Source organism: Phyllostomus hastatus, unplaced genomic scaffold (assembly GCF_019186645.2).
Source record: "Phyllostomus hastatus isolate PE091 unplaced genomic scaffold, TTU_PhHast_1.1 phas_contig_948, whole genome shotgun sequence".
Lineage (NCBI taxonomy): Eukaryota > Metazoa > Chordata > Mammalia > Chiroptera > Phyllostomidae > Phyllostomus > Phyllostomus hastatus.
Genome location: NW_025333993.1, coordinates 458901 through 472408, shown reverse-complemented (window position 1 = coordinate 472408; position 13508 = coordinate 458901). Strand labels below are relative to the sequence as shown.

Genomic DNA, 13508 nt, shown 5'->3' with positions numbered 1-13508 from the left:
GGGGCTACTTCACCCCTCGGCAGTCTCCATGGGGCTAGGGCGAGGAGGTGCCCAGATGTTCAGATCTTCAGATTCTTAGCTGTTCGACTCAGGGGTACTCAGAGGAGAAGAGGCCCCACCACCCAGAGCAGACAGGTGAACCCGGAGACCCTCAGAGGCTGAGGACTAGCCAGGCCCTCTCCAGCCATGGCTCCGCTGGCTGACTGTGGGTGACTGAGGGTGCCCACTGTACTATCTTCAGGCCCCCAGAGGGACTGTGGAAGCCTCAGCAACACCCGGCAAATGCCAAAGGCCCAGCAATGGCGGCTCTCCAAACTCACCCTGACACCAGGCCTCACCTGGAGACAGCCTGCAGCCCGGGGGTGCCCGGAAGTGCCCGCCAGCACCTCTTCCAGTGGAGGCCCCTGGTGCTGCATCGTGTACCCACAGAAACCCCCAAGAGGCAGGAGCCCCTCAGCCAGAGGCCGGTGCCTGGCGGCTGGGAGGGAAGGATCCTGGTCTATTATGGAATGAACTGTGACCCTCAAATTCACACACTGAAGCCTTAACCCCTGAGGGGACTATTCTGAGGGAGAGGTCATTCCAGAGGTAATTAGGTTAAATGAAGCTACAAGGGTGGGCCCTAATCAGACAAGATGGGTGTCCCTGTAAGAAGAGGAAATGCCCTGAACAGGTGGCTCAGTTGGTTAGAGTGTCATCTCCTACATCTCCAAAAGGTTGCGGGTTCAATCCCCAGTCAGGGCACATACCTAGGTTGTGGGTTCAATTGGGGCCCATCTCTCTCTCCCTCTCAAATCAATGAACGTGTCCTCAGAAGAGGAAAAACAAGAAGAGGAGGAGAGCAGAACACAGACACACAGAGGGACAGCCATGTGGAGGCACAGGAGGCAACCGTGTCTACAGGCCAAGGCCAGAGGTCCCAGGAGGAACCAGCCCAGCGACACCCCGACCTCGGCTGCACAGCCTCCGGAACTGTGAGACAAGGAGTGTCTGTCATTTCAGCCACTTGGTCTGTGGTGTTTGTTGTGACCCAAATTGACCAAGACAGGGGCTCAAGGGGTCCTGGGCATCCAGCACCACCAGGCGGTGAGCACCAAGGGACAGGCTACCCCACACTCGGGTTGGCCCTGAAACCCCAACACCCTCGTCCCAGCCCCCACAACAAAGAAGTGACCGGAGACGCTGCACTTGAAGCTAAACCCCAGAAAGGAGGCGACGCCAGGCCCTGGGCCTGACCTCAGGGCCCAGGAGGTCCCCCCCGCTGCCGTGGCCCGCAGGAGAGACGGCCCGGAGGGCTCCAGCAGGAGCTGCAGTGCATTTCCTGCGGAAAGTCCCGCGCCAGGGCTTGGCCATGGTGGGGACCCAAGATGCAGGGACTGGACCCGGTGTGATGCCGGGCTGTGAGACAGTGAACATTCTAGTAGGTGCTATACACTGTCCCTGAATAGGGGACTCCAGAAAGCTCCACTGTTTATAGGGAAAAGTGATCTCACCTGGCACCCACACCCTGGTTTCTGTCACCATCTCCGATGAAAGGGTCAGCACGCCCATTCCAGACCCAGGCAGGAGACAGGCCCGGTGAGCCTCTGGGCACACCAGGGGCTCACCTGGCTTCCATGGGAGGCCCCTGCTTCCCTGAACTATCCCCCAGATAAACTGACGGCCCTGGGCCAGCTTCACGGGCGACCAGCCACACAGTCGCACGACCCACCCACTCCTGGGTTCACTCTCCAAGATAGCCATCTCGAAATTCCGAATTTTGAACTAGGAGCTTGTGGTTTCATTTTGCACAGGGCCCCGAAGATTCTGCAGCCATCCTGCCCGCCCCTGACCCCTTGCCTCAGACACTGCTTTTGTGACAGGACCCTCTGGCCTTTTTGAGGGGAAGGTTCTTGCAGTCCCTGGTTTGGGGCTGGGGCCCTGCCTTTCCCCTGGGGACTGTGTCCAGGCCTCCTTCTCCAAATACCAGGGGCATTTCCTGTGTCCCCAGGGGTGACCAAGACGCTCTCCACGCCCTCAAAGAGCCAAAGGTAAAGGTAAACAAGTAAACAGATGTATTTAATAAAGTGTGACAAGTGCCACGCAGGTGTGGGCAGCTGGCGGGGCTGTGGACGCCGGGTGCGCCCGGCCGGTCCATGAGGGCGCCTGCTCTGGCACAGCGCTCCTGCCTGTGGCCCTGGGCACTCCCTTGGCGGACGCGGCCCTTCCCCCAGCTGGAGGGGACGCGCAGGAGGCACGGCTGCCCCCGGGTTTGGAACAAACACGTTTATTGCAGGAAAGGCGTGGCGGGTGCTGGGGCGCGGGCTCACCAGGCGAAGAGTGGCTTGCTGTCCTCCTTGGAGAGCTCGCACAGGCAGTTGAGCAGCAGCAGCGAGTCGCCCAGGAACTTGGGGGGCACGATGTCAATGACCAGCTTGCGCAGGGCGGCCGGGCTGCTGTGCAGCGGGTTCGAGCGCAGGTCGGGCCGCTGCTTCAGGATGCCGTAGGTGTTGATGAGGAACTCGCTGAACACGGGGTGCACGTCGCGATTGTAGCCCAGCTTCTCCAGGCGCGCCATCAGCGTCAGGTAGCGGTGCGTCAGCTCCCGCATCTTCTTCTCATCCACCGAGCCATCCAGGGACTTGATGGATGTCTGGGGACACGGCACAGGGGCAGGTGGGGCCCAGCCACAGGAGCCACAGAACCCACCACGGAAAGCCAGGGTAGGGACAGTGACCAGATTTCTATGAAGGAAGCTTCGTAGATGGGGAACCAGGCTCAGAGCCAAGCCCCCCACCGTGGTGAGTGAGCTGCCCAGCTCACCCCTCCAGCTGCGGGTGTCAGGGACCAGAGCAGGCCCCGTCCCTGATGAGGAGAAAGCCAACATGCTCCGTGGCCCCAGGAACCACTCCTGAGGCTGTTCCAGGCCACAGAGCAGAGGTACTCATGGCAGGAGCCCAGCACACCCCGTGGTACATGGGCCTCGGACACCTCTCAGCCTTGCCCAGCTACAGCTGCGTGGGTACCACAGGTGAAAGGGCAGTGGGCCACTCAGCCTCCCGTCCCAGGGTATAAAGGGGACCCTGGGGCAGGGAGGGGACCCCCATGGGGCAGGAAGGCACACCTGCTTGATCTTCTCCGGGATGTTGGACACAGTAAAGCCGTACAGCCGCGTCACCCCGGGGAAGACGTAGGCCAGGATGCGCCGGTCTAGCTGGAAGGCAATCTCCCCAACGATGCGCCCATCCTTCTCGGCGCTGGTGAAGCTCTGAATCTCTGTGAGGGGATGTGGGGAGGACGGTGAGACAGGCTGGGGCCCCCCACATGAAAGGTCCAGGGCCGCCCGCCTTCCTCCTGCCTGGGCACCAGAGTCCACTGTAGGCAAAGAACCGATTTGAAAGTGGCTTCTGTGGGTTCCTGGTGAAGTCTGGGGGGCCTCTGGTGGGGGCTCCCCAAGCACCCTGGTCTTGATCATGGTGGGGGGGCACCATCCTCCAGGATTTGCCCTCCTGTGAGGGCAAATACTAATTTAAAGGAAAACTGAATTTTCTATTGCCAAAAAGGGGAAGGACCCTTCCTCTCTTCCCTTTTCTTAACACGTTCCCTGGGAAACCTGGGATGCTCAGTCCTTGCTTCGTTCCTCCCTTTGATATGGACAGAAATGTGTAAAAGCCTGTTTCACAGCCCAGGATTGTTTTTCGTGTCCCCGTTCCCCCATCACCAGGGGGTCTGCCAGCTTGCCCTGGGTCAAGGGAGCCCCCAGCCTTATGACCAGGTGAAGGCTCACATCTGGGTCTCCCATGCCCTGAGGGCGGGGTACCGGTTGACATGAGAGCACGTCTGTGACACGTGAAGGACCCTGTCTGCCCGGCTGGTGGAAGGGGAGGTTCTGTCCGTCTTAGCAACCTCAGGGCCTCGCAGACTGGTTCAATGTTCATTCGATAGCAAGACTCCTTTCCTATGTGTGTGCAGAGGATGGCTGTGTTGGCAGGGGATTCTAGTTTTAATAGCTTCCCGGATATTACCAGTCACATCTACCACCCTTCCCCTCCAAGTCTCCACTGCAGCCCCAAGGTCACTAGTCGCCATCACACAACGTGGTGCGTGTCAACACCCCTCAGACCGGCGGGCGTGCTCTTTGAACACACTCCGCCAATGACGACTGACGGAAACTGAGATGCCTCCGAATCCGAAAGACGCAAAGGGAGGAAAGGCGGCCTGAAACTTGGTCAGACACCCGGAGCCCGAAGGCCGCACGGCGGGGAGTGGATGCCTGGCCAGCCCCCCTCCCAACCTGTGGGCACAGACTCTCCAGGTTCTGCTCATCCATCCCTACAGGAGATGCTTACAACACACCCGCTTCTAAAACCCCAGAGCCCTTCCTTCCCAGGGTGTCGACTGCGTGCAGCCCCTCTGGGTCAGCCCAGTGGTCGGCAGTGGGCACACGGGCCAGGTGTTGTGCTGTGGACAGCCAGCCCCGGGTCCTGTTGCGGATGCCTGTGCCCACCAGAGGCTCTGCCCCCGACACCATGCAAAGAGGTCAGCTGGCCCCCTGCCCTCACTGGCTCTGTGGCCTTTGAGGGGTTGCTAGGCCACTACAAGACCAGCCCAAGGGGAGCACAGGAATCTGTGTGGCCTCAGTGGCCGGGTCACAGCTCTGCCTGCGACCTCGGCAGTTGTTCACCCTCCCGTGGCTCCATCCTGTGTCCGTGGAACCGCTCGTCCCAGGACCCCACCCAGTGACTCTCACACAGGAACTGGGCCACTGGTTGGCACGGGCGAATCAAGCCCAGGTGTTGGTGGCCTCTTCCTTTCTGGGTAGGCGGCCCCTGTCCTGCTCACAGGGGCTGAATGGGGAGGCACACTGGGGACACTCCAGGCCTCAGGGGAGGTGGGCTCTGCAAGTGGGGGTGCGGGAAGGGAGGGGCCACAGAGGAGTGGCTGACCCAGGCAGAAGGCCCCTCCTGAGCCATAGGACCCAGAGCTACACGAGGGCTGGGGGGTTTGGGCAGAGGGTTGCAAGGTCACAGGATGAGGAAGGAGGGATGTGGGGCAGAGGCCAGGTTCCCAGGGCCCAGGAGAAACTCTGGGTGAGGGTGTCCAGAAAGTGGTCTTGTGGCCACTTGGGCAGCTGGAGCAGCTCCCGGCAAAGCTTTGGGCCTCAGAGTTGAATCAGGGAGGGAGGTCCTGCTAAGGTTCCACCCGTACCTCTTGAGGTTTGGCGCAGCCCTGCACTGGAGCTGTCCTTGACCCCATTTGCCCTCACAGTGACCCTTCCCGGGGCTGCTGACCCTGCTTACAGCTGAAGGAACTGAGCCCCGGGACCCACTGCCTCCCCAGTCACATTAATGGTGTTTACTGAGATATAATTCACGTACTATAAAATCCACTCTTTTAAAGTATGCAATTCTGTGGTTTTTCCTGTATTCGCAGAGTTGTACAACCATCACCACAATCTACTTCCAAAGCATTGTCATCACCAAAACCCTACACCCCTTAACAGTCACTCACAATTCTACACACACACACACACACACACACACACCCCTGCTGTCTGTCCCTATAAATTTGCCCATTCTGGCCATCTCATATGAATGGGATCGCATAGCCTGTGGCCTTTTGTGTCTAGCTTCCATTTGGCAGGACGTTCTGAGGTCCATCCATGCCATAGTGTGCTCCAGAACTTCACTCCTAATTACAGCTGATTCATGTTCCACTAGATGGACAGGGATTTGGGCTGTTCTCGCTTGTTGGTTACTGTGAACAATGCTCCTGTGAACATCCATATAAAAACGTTTGCGTGGACAAATGTTTCCAGCTGTTTTGGCGTACACCCAGGAACGGAACTGCTGGGGCCCACGGGCACGGCACGTTTAACTTCCAGAGGAACCGCCAGACTGTTCTCCACAGTGGGCGCAATTTCTCCGCACCCTCTGCCACAGCTGTCATTGTCCATCTTTTTCCTTCTAGCCATCTATGTGGACATGAAGTGGCATTTCATTGTGGTTTTCAGTTGCATTTTACTGGCAGCTAATGATATGGAGCATCTTTTCACGTGCTTATTGGCCGTGTGTGTATCTTCTCTGGGGAAATGTCTACTAAAGTTCTTTGCTCATTTTTTTACGTTCATGTTCTCATTTCACTGTAAGTGAGCCTGAGCAGCTGGTGCTTGGCTCTGCCCTGGGCTACTGGCTCCGGGCCTTCACACGTTCAGAACCTGCAGGAAGGTCCCTGGGTGCTGGATAAAGTCACTCACCACAGAAACAGACATTGAAAAAAAAAAAAAGTCCAGGTGGGCAGCACGTGCCCGCTGCCAGCCAGGAGAGGCCACTGTAGCCAAGGAGGCGGGCCCTCTCCATTTTCTACTTGGCGTGGGGGAGGGCGCTGAGGTCAATCACACTGCAGGAGGGTGAGGAAGGGCACAGCCCCCAGCTTCTCCCTGCCCTTCAGCAAGGTCAGCTCCACCAAGCTCATGCATTCCAGCACCTCTGCCCGCACCTGGCCCAGCAGCCCACGGGCTACACGCACAGCTCCGCCCGCAGGTCGTCCACAACTGTCACCTTCTGCCCTGGCTCCAGGGTGTCTCTCTGGGTTTCTGGGTCAGCCTTCCCATGTTCCAGCGCACAGAAGGTGGACGCTGTGAGGCCAGGTAGGTCTCCTCCCTTTCGGATGAGCACACAGCCCAAACCAAGTTCCTGGGCCTGGGAGGGGCCGAACAGAAAGCCTCAAGAGTTTAGGCCCACGATGTCGTCAATCTTGCTGCTGCGGGACTTCTTCAGATGGCTCGTCAGTGGGCTGATGGAAGTGCAAGGGGCCGGGTCCTTCAGGAGGGCCAAGGTGCCCCCGAACAGCACGCCTGAGACGGGAAAGTCGGGGAAGCTGCAGATGCGCTGTGCCACCAGCTGCAGCTGGGGGTCCGCCACAGCTACATCCTCCTGCATCCAGGAACTGGCCGGCTCTCTTTGCCCATTTTTAATTAGATTGTTAGTCCTTTTACTGTTGAGTTGCTAAAGTCCTTAGATAATCTGGGTATTATTCCCTTGTCAGATACATGATTTACAGATATGTTCTCCCATTCTGTAGGTCGAATTTTTACTTTCTTGAAATGTGTTCCTTTGAAACAGTAAAGTTCTTTTTTAAAAAGTCCAGTGTACCTGTTTCTTCTTTTGTTGTTCATGCTTTTGATGTCATATCTCAGAATCTATTGCCAACTTTGGGATCATAGGATTCATCTCTGTTTTAAGAGTTTTATGGGTTTAGCTCTGTCTTTTAAGTCCTTGAACACTTCGAGTTCATTTTCATGTGTGGATGTGGACACCCAGTTGTCCCAGCACCACGGGCGGAAAGGACCACTCTCTCTGCATTGAACTGTGCTGGCGCCCTTGTCAGACATCAAGCCCCTAAATACGTGGGTTCATTTCTGGACCCTCAGTTCTATCCACTGGCCTGTGTACATATCCTAAGGACTGCCACACTGTCTTGATTACTGTGACTGTACAGTAAATTTTGAAACTGGTGTGTGTGAGCCCTCCCATTTTGCTCTCCTTTTTTGAAATTGTTTTGCCTATTCTGGGCCCCTTGCATTTCCATAGGAATTTTGGGTTCAGCTTGTTCATTTCTGCCAAGAAGCCAGCTGGGACTTTGGTAGGGATTGCATCGAAATGCGTGGATCGGTTTGGGAAGGTTTTCCCTCTGAATGATATTGTCTTCCAATCCATGAACACAGGATGTTTTCCCATTCATTTAGCTCTTCTTTCCTTTCTTCCCACAGCGTTTTGTGGTTTTCAGTGTGCTCCTTCCCTACTCACGTTGCAAGGCTGCAGAAGGAATTAAAGCTGAGAACCAGACCCACTGCACAGGAGTAGGTTAGGGCGGGATGAGGGGTAGAAGCGCCGGATACAATGCCCCCCTTCTCTGTCAGTACACTCCCCTCGTTGGGAATCGGTCTCTCTCCCTACCTCCTTTCTCTCTGAAGCATGAATCAGGCGGAAAAAACAAGCTGTCCCTGAGATACTTTAGAAACCATCTGTAGTCCAGCCCAGGCCTCCCAGGGTCTAGCCCAAAACCTGTTCTTCGAAGAAAACAAGACAATAAAATTGATGAACATCCTTTACTACAGAAAAAAAAGAAGACAAAAATTACCACCATCAGAAATTAGAGATGGCATCACCACAGATCCTACAGGCATTAAAAGGATAATAACAGAATATTAGGAATAACTTTATGCCAATGCATTTGACAACTTAAATGAAATGAACCGATTCATTAAAAGACACAAAAGTTTATTTTTGTACTTGAACTACCAAAGCTTACTTTAAAAAGAAACAGATCATTGGAACAGCCTTGTATGAACTGAGGAAACTGAATGTGCAGAAGGGAAGTATTCCCACAAAGAGAATTCAAGGCTTAGAAAATTGTACCAAACATCTAAAAAATAAATAATACCAATTCTAGACAAACTCTTCTGGCTAATTAAAGAAGATTTAACACTTTCTACCTCGTTCATTGAGGCCAACATTAATCTCACATCAAAACCAGAAAATGACATTACAAGGAAACTATAGCCTTGTCTGGTGTGGCTCAGTGGACTGAGCACCAGCCTGCGAACCAAGGGTCACTGGTTCAATTCCGAGTCAGGGCACATGCCTGGGTTGAGGGCCAGGTCCCCAGTAGGGGGCGCACAAGAGGCAGCCACGCATGGACCTTTCTCTCCCTCTCTTTCTCCCTCCCTTCCCCTCTCTCTCAAAATAAATAAATAAAATCTTTTTTAAAAAAGGAAACTATAGACCAATATCTCTCACAGAGAGCAAAAATTCTTAAGACGCATTTAGCAAATTGAATCCAGCAATACAGAAAAGTATAATACATCATGATCAAGTGGGATTTATCTCAGGAATGCAAAGGTGGTTTTAAAATTCATCCTTGTAAGTTACTGTATCAACAGACTACAAATGAAAACCAGATGCTCATCTCAACAGATGCAGGAAAAAAGGCCAACATCCGTTTATGATAAAACTCTAGGCAAACTGAAAAATGAAGGGCAGTCCTTCAGCCTGATGAAGGCACACACAAGAACCCTAGCTAACATCATACTTAATGGTGACAGACTGCATGCTCTCCCCTAAATCAAGGAAAGAAAAACTGCCCACTGTTACAATTTCTGTGCAACATTATTCCAGGGGTTCCAGCCAATGCAATAAGATGGGGTGGGGGGAAGGCACACAGATTAGAAATGAAAAAATAACCTTGTCTTCATTCACAATCGACATGATCATCCATCCTGAGGAATCTTTTTTTAAAGCTGCCAGATCACTGAGTTCAGTAAGGTTTCGGGACACAAGGTTGCACTTGTCAGGGAAACAGAACCAGAACCCGTACGTGTGTGCGCATGTGTGTGTTTGTTCCAGACAACGAAGGCTCACGTGATTATGGAGACTGACAAGTACTAAGACCCGAAGGGCAAGTCAGTAAGCTGGCGGCCCAGGAGGACTGGTGAACACAGCTCTGGCCTGAGTGCGGAGGTCTGAGAACCACGGGGACCGACGACGTGGCTCCAGTCCAGAGCAGCAGGCAAGAGACCCGAGAGGCTTCCGTGGGAGTCCAAAGGCAGGAAGGAGTCTCTCTTCCTTGGGAGGACTCAGCGTTCTTGTCCTATTCGGGCTCTTGTCTGATTAGATAAGGGCCACCCACATTACGGAGAGCAATCTGCTTCACTCGGTATGTGTTAGAGTCAACATAGACACAGAAAAATAGAACAAACTGAAGAATCAAGAAATAGACTTAATACATATATGGACAATTGATTTTTGACAAAAAAATGTCAAGTCAATTCAATGGGGAAAAGGTCATCTCTGTAAATGCTGCAAGAAGTAGATATCTAATGCAAACCTCGCACCATAACCAAACATTAGCTTTAAATTGACCAGGAATCTGAATGTAAAACCTAAAGCTACAAACTTTCTAGAAGAACATATCAGAGAAAATATTTACATTCTTGAGTTTGGCAGAGACTTCTTAAACAGGACGCAGAAAGTGTGAAGTATGTGACAGAAAAACAGTCAATAAACCAGACTTCACCACATTAAATTGTTTTGCTCTTCAAAAGACAGTTATAAAAGTGGAAAAGCTACAAACTGGGAGACCATATCTGCAACACGTACACCCAGAAAAGGACATGTATCCAGACTATATGAAGAACTCTTACAGCACAATAAGAAAAGCAACTCAGTTTTCTTTAAATGGGCAAAAAATGTGAACAGATACAGCAGCCCTTGACCCTGGTCTCCCAGCCACACTCTCCCCCTGTGCTAAATGGATGGAGAAGCTGTGCCCAACTGTCCGCCCAGAGCTTCCCTACCCAACTGCTAGCCACTGCACCAAGTGCCCGCCTGGTACCCCGCCCCCCATACCATTAAGGTAGTAGCTCCTCCTGGTCCTGTCCCCTGAGGGCAGGCTGCTCTCTGAGAAGCACACCTTCTTGGGCCGCACCATCTCCCTGGACTCCAGCAGGGTCTTGTCCATCAGGGGGTCCTGCAGTGGGCTCAGGAGTGGGCAGAGCTTCCTGTCGGTGTTACGAGGTGTGTGCAGCTCCGGGGTGCTGAGGAAAGCCTTGAAGGGCACCTGGGAGGTGGTCGCGCAGCCTGGGGAAGCATCGTCCTCATTGGAGAGGGGCACGTGCGAGCAGAGCAGATCCTCTAGGGAGGGTGTCTGCAGCTGGGAGGGCACATCGGGAACGCTGGTGAACCTTCCAATTTCTGGAACTGAAACAAGGAGGAAGGGGAGGAGAGGTCAGGCTGATGTTCCTAAAACATCCCCGAAAGTGTAGAGGACACTCTAAGAACACTCCCACGCCCCACCCCAAGCTCTGAGACCTGCTCGCAATCCCCATCTTCAGAGCCCTCCCCTCTGGAGAAGGTGAAGGATGTGGGTGCGATGACTGTGGGCCCCACCCCTGTCCAAGGAAGCCACCAGCCTCAAGTTTACGGGCGTGGTAAGCAAGGGTGCCTCCGTAGCTTCTACCCACCTGTGCATTCACACCCAATGCAGAGTGACCTTGACTGCTTTTGAAATTTCACGTAAATGGTATCAACCTACGCCTGTTTTATTCTGCAACATACCTATTGCTGCAGCATTATCCTCATTGAGATTTATCTACGTTGAGTCACTGGGTAGCTCCCTGGTTCATCTAACCACTTCCTGCACGTGTGGATATGTACACACTTGGGCACGGTGAACTTTTTTACCCAAGCGCCCTACTGCACGTGGGGCTGTTTCCAGGTTTTCTTGTAAAAGCAAAGCTGTGACGAGCATCCCTTGACCCACCTCCTTGCTCCCAGAGTACTTCTGTTGTCTCCAGCAGGGCTCAGGTGTGTGCGTTTAACTTTGTTTTCTCCAACAGCAATGGCAGTTCGGCGTGCACCAGCAGCTTCTGGTCCCACCCCTCATCACTCCTTGGTATGTGCAGGCCAAGCTGACGATGACACATAGCTTTTCCCTCATCCCTGGTGACGCTGAACATCTCATGTATCCATGGGCCTGTCAGGGTTCCATTCTGTATATTATCTATGTGTCTTCTTTGCTCATTTTTTTTTGGTTGGGTAGCCATTTTAAATTATCGGTAGCATTACTTTTGTATTCCGCATCCCAATTGCTTATTGATAAAATGTGTTCTTCCAGTGGGTGCCTTGGTGACATTTTAACCCTTTTTATGGTAACTCTTATCATACAGAACCTACTGTTCTTTTGTGATTTATAAAATGCATTTCTAGTCCTAGGTCATCTACTCCTGTGTCACCTTTCTTCTAGTAATAAAGCAAATGTATATATATTTTTTATGTTTTTATGTATGTATGTATGTATATATGTATGTATTTTTAGAGAGGGAAGAGAGGAAGAGAGAGAGGGAGAGAGAGAGAGACATCAGTATGTGGTTGCTGGGTGCCGTGGCCTGCAACCCAGGCATGTGCCCTGACTGGGAATCGAACCTGTGACACTTTGGTTCACAGCCCGCGCTCAATCCACTGAGCTACGCAGGACAGGGCTCAAATGTATATATTTTTAAAAAATAGTTTAAGAGCTATATTACAAAATTAAATCCTAAAATGTGGCTACTCAGAGACCAACTAATCTATCCCCAGCAATGCTTTCCCGCAAAAACATGTTCTATAGAAGGAAAGTGATCAGGACGAGTCCCACCCGCAGCCTGCCCCACAGCCAGCACCCCTAACCCCGGCTGAGGCCTCAGGGCCTCCGCCCCTCCCGCCCCAGTCAGCTGCATGTGCCAGAAATTGCTGACGGACACCTTCCAAGAACGGACTGGCATGAGACATCAAACCCCTCCGTCCTGGGTTCTTCCCCAGAGGCGAGTGGAGCCCTGTCCTCGGAAAGGGGGTTCCGTCCCAGTGGTGGGGACCTGGGGAAGAGTGACACCTATGACCAGCTTCAGAGGGACTTTTGTTGTGGTCAGATGAGTCTGGGTTTTGCATTAAATTCTAATTAGTAAATTGTAATTCCCTCCTGTTATTTCCAAGACTTCAACAAATTTCTGTTAAACATTTTTTTTTAATTTAACCATCAGTCAAGTCCAACATGCAGGTACAATTTTAAGCCACATTATGATAAATCTATAAAGGAATAACAAGAGTCAACAGAAAACTCTGTCCCCTCAAAATTAAAAGGATTCTATGCCCATCAGTAAATGAATGGATCCCAAAACTGTGGTACATTTACACAATGGAATTCTATGCAGCAGAAAGAAAGAAGGAGCTCCTACCCTTTACAACAGCTTGGATGGAGCTGGAAAGCATTATGCTAAGTGAAACAAGACAGGCGGTGAAAGACAAATACCATATGATCTCACCTTTAACAGGAACCTAAACAACAAAACAAAGAAACAAGCAAAATATAACCAAAGACACTTAAATAGAGGACAGGCTGACAGTGACCATAGGGGAGAGAAGAGGGAATTTCAGGGGACAATGGGAAGGGTTTACGGGAACAAATTTAAAGGACACATGGACAAAAACCACGGGGGAGGGTGGTAATGGGAGGGAAGTGGGGAGGGTTGGGTGGGTGGGCTGGATTGGGAGTAAAAGGGAGAAAACTGTACTTGAACAATGATTAAAATAAAAAAATAAAAATAAAATTAAAAGGATTCTCCTGAGTAACAATCACATCAAAAATTAAAAATAAAAATAAGAAAACACTATTGCTGAGAAATAATGAAAATCAGAACACTATAGTAAGACATCAATACACTTAAAACTCTATCTGGCATGAAATCAGTAACATAAGTGCTTTAATTACTTTTTTAAAAATCACCAAAAAAATTAAACACTCAAATCAAGATGTGGGAGTAACTCTTCAGGAAAGCAAAAGTTAAAAAATAATGAAAATGACAGCTGAAATAAATTGGAAACAGCTCTAATGGGAAGTCCTATAGGATAGCAAAACTGTGGACAGCTACTTTAGAGAAATGGAAGGCATGCAGGAATAAAACTGGAAATGAGAAAAGTGGCAATTAGAATGAC

At 51.7% G+C, this 13508-nt stretch overlaps 1 protein-coding gene and 1 pseudogene across 1 annotated transcript; both read right to left on the bottom strand.

The window, feature by feature from the left end:
* Positions 1–2285: 2285 nt before the first annotated feature.
* On the bottom strand, positions 2286–11738 carry SPATC1L (spermatogenesis and centriole associated 1 like). The gene is made up of 4 exons (XM_045852627.1): positions 11302–11738; positions 10389–10739; positions 3104–3255; positions 2286–2632 (listed from the first exon to the last, which is right to left on the bottom strand). The coding sequence occupies exons 2-4, from the start codon at positions 10498–10500 to the stop codon at positions 2306–2308; spliced, it is 591 nt and encodes a 196-aa protein (XP_045708583.1). The 5' UTR covers positions 10501–10739; positions 11302–11738; the 3' UTR covers positions 2286–2305.
* LOC123828078 lies at positions 6370–6920 on the bottom strand (annotated as a pseudogene).
* Positions 11739–13508: the final 1770 nt, after the last annotated feature.

What these genes read in the sequence shown, in the direction of transcription:
- SPATC1L (XM_045852627.1), bottom strand. Translation starts at nt 10,500, where the DNA reads ATGGACAAGACCCTGCTGGAGTCCAGGGAGATGGTGCGGCCCAAGAAG. An exon ending in GAGGAGCTACTACCTTAATG is followed by an intron (nt 3,256 to 10,388) that starts GTATGGGGGGCG and finishes ATCCCCTCACAG; the next exon opens with AGATTCAGAGCTTCACCAGC. An exon ending in TCCCGGAGAAGATCAAGCAG is followed by an intron (nt 2,633 to 3,103) that starts GTGTGCCTTCCT and finishes CCGTGTCCCCAG; the next exon opens with ACATCCATCAAGTCCCTGGA.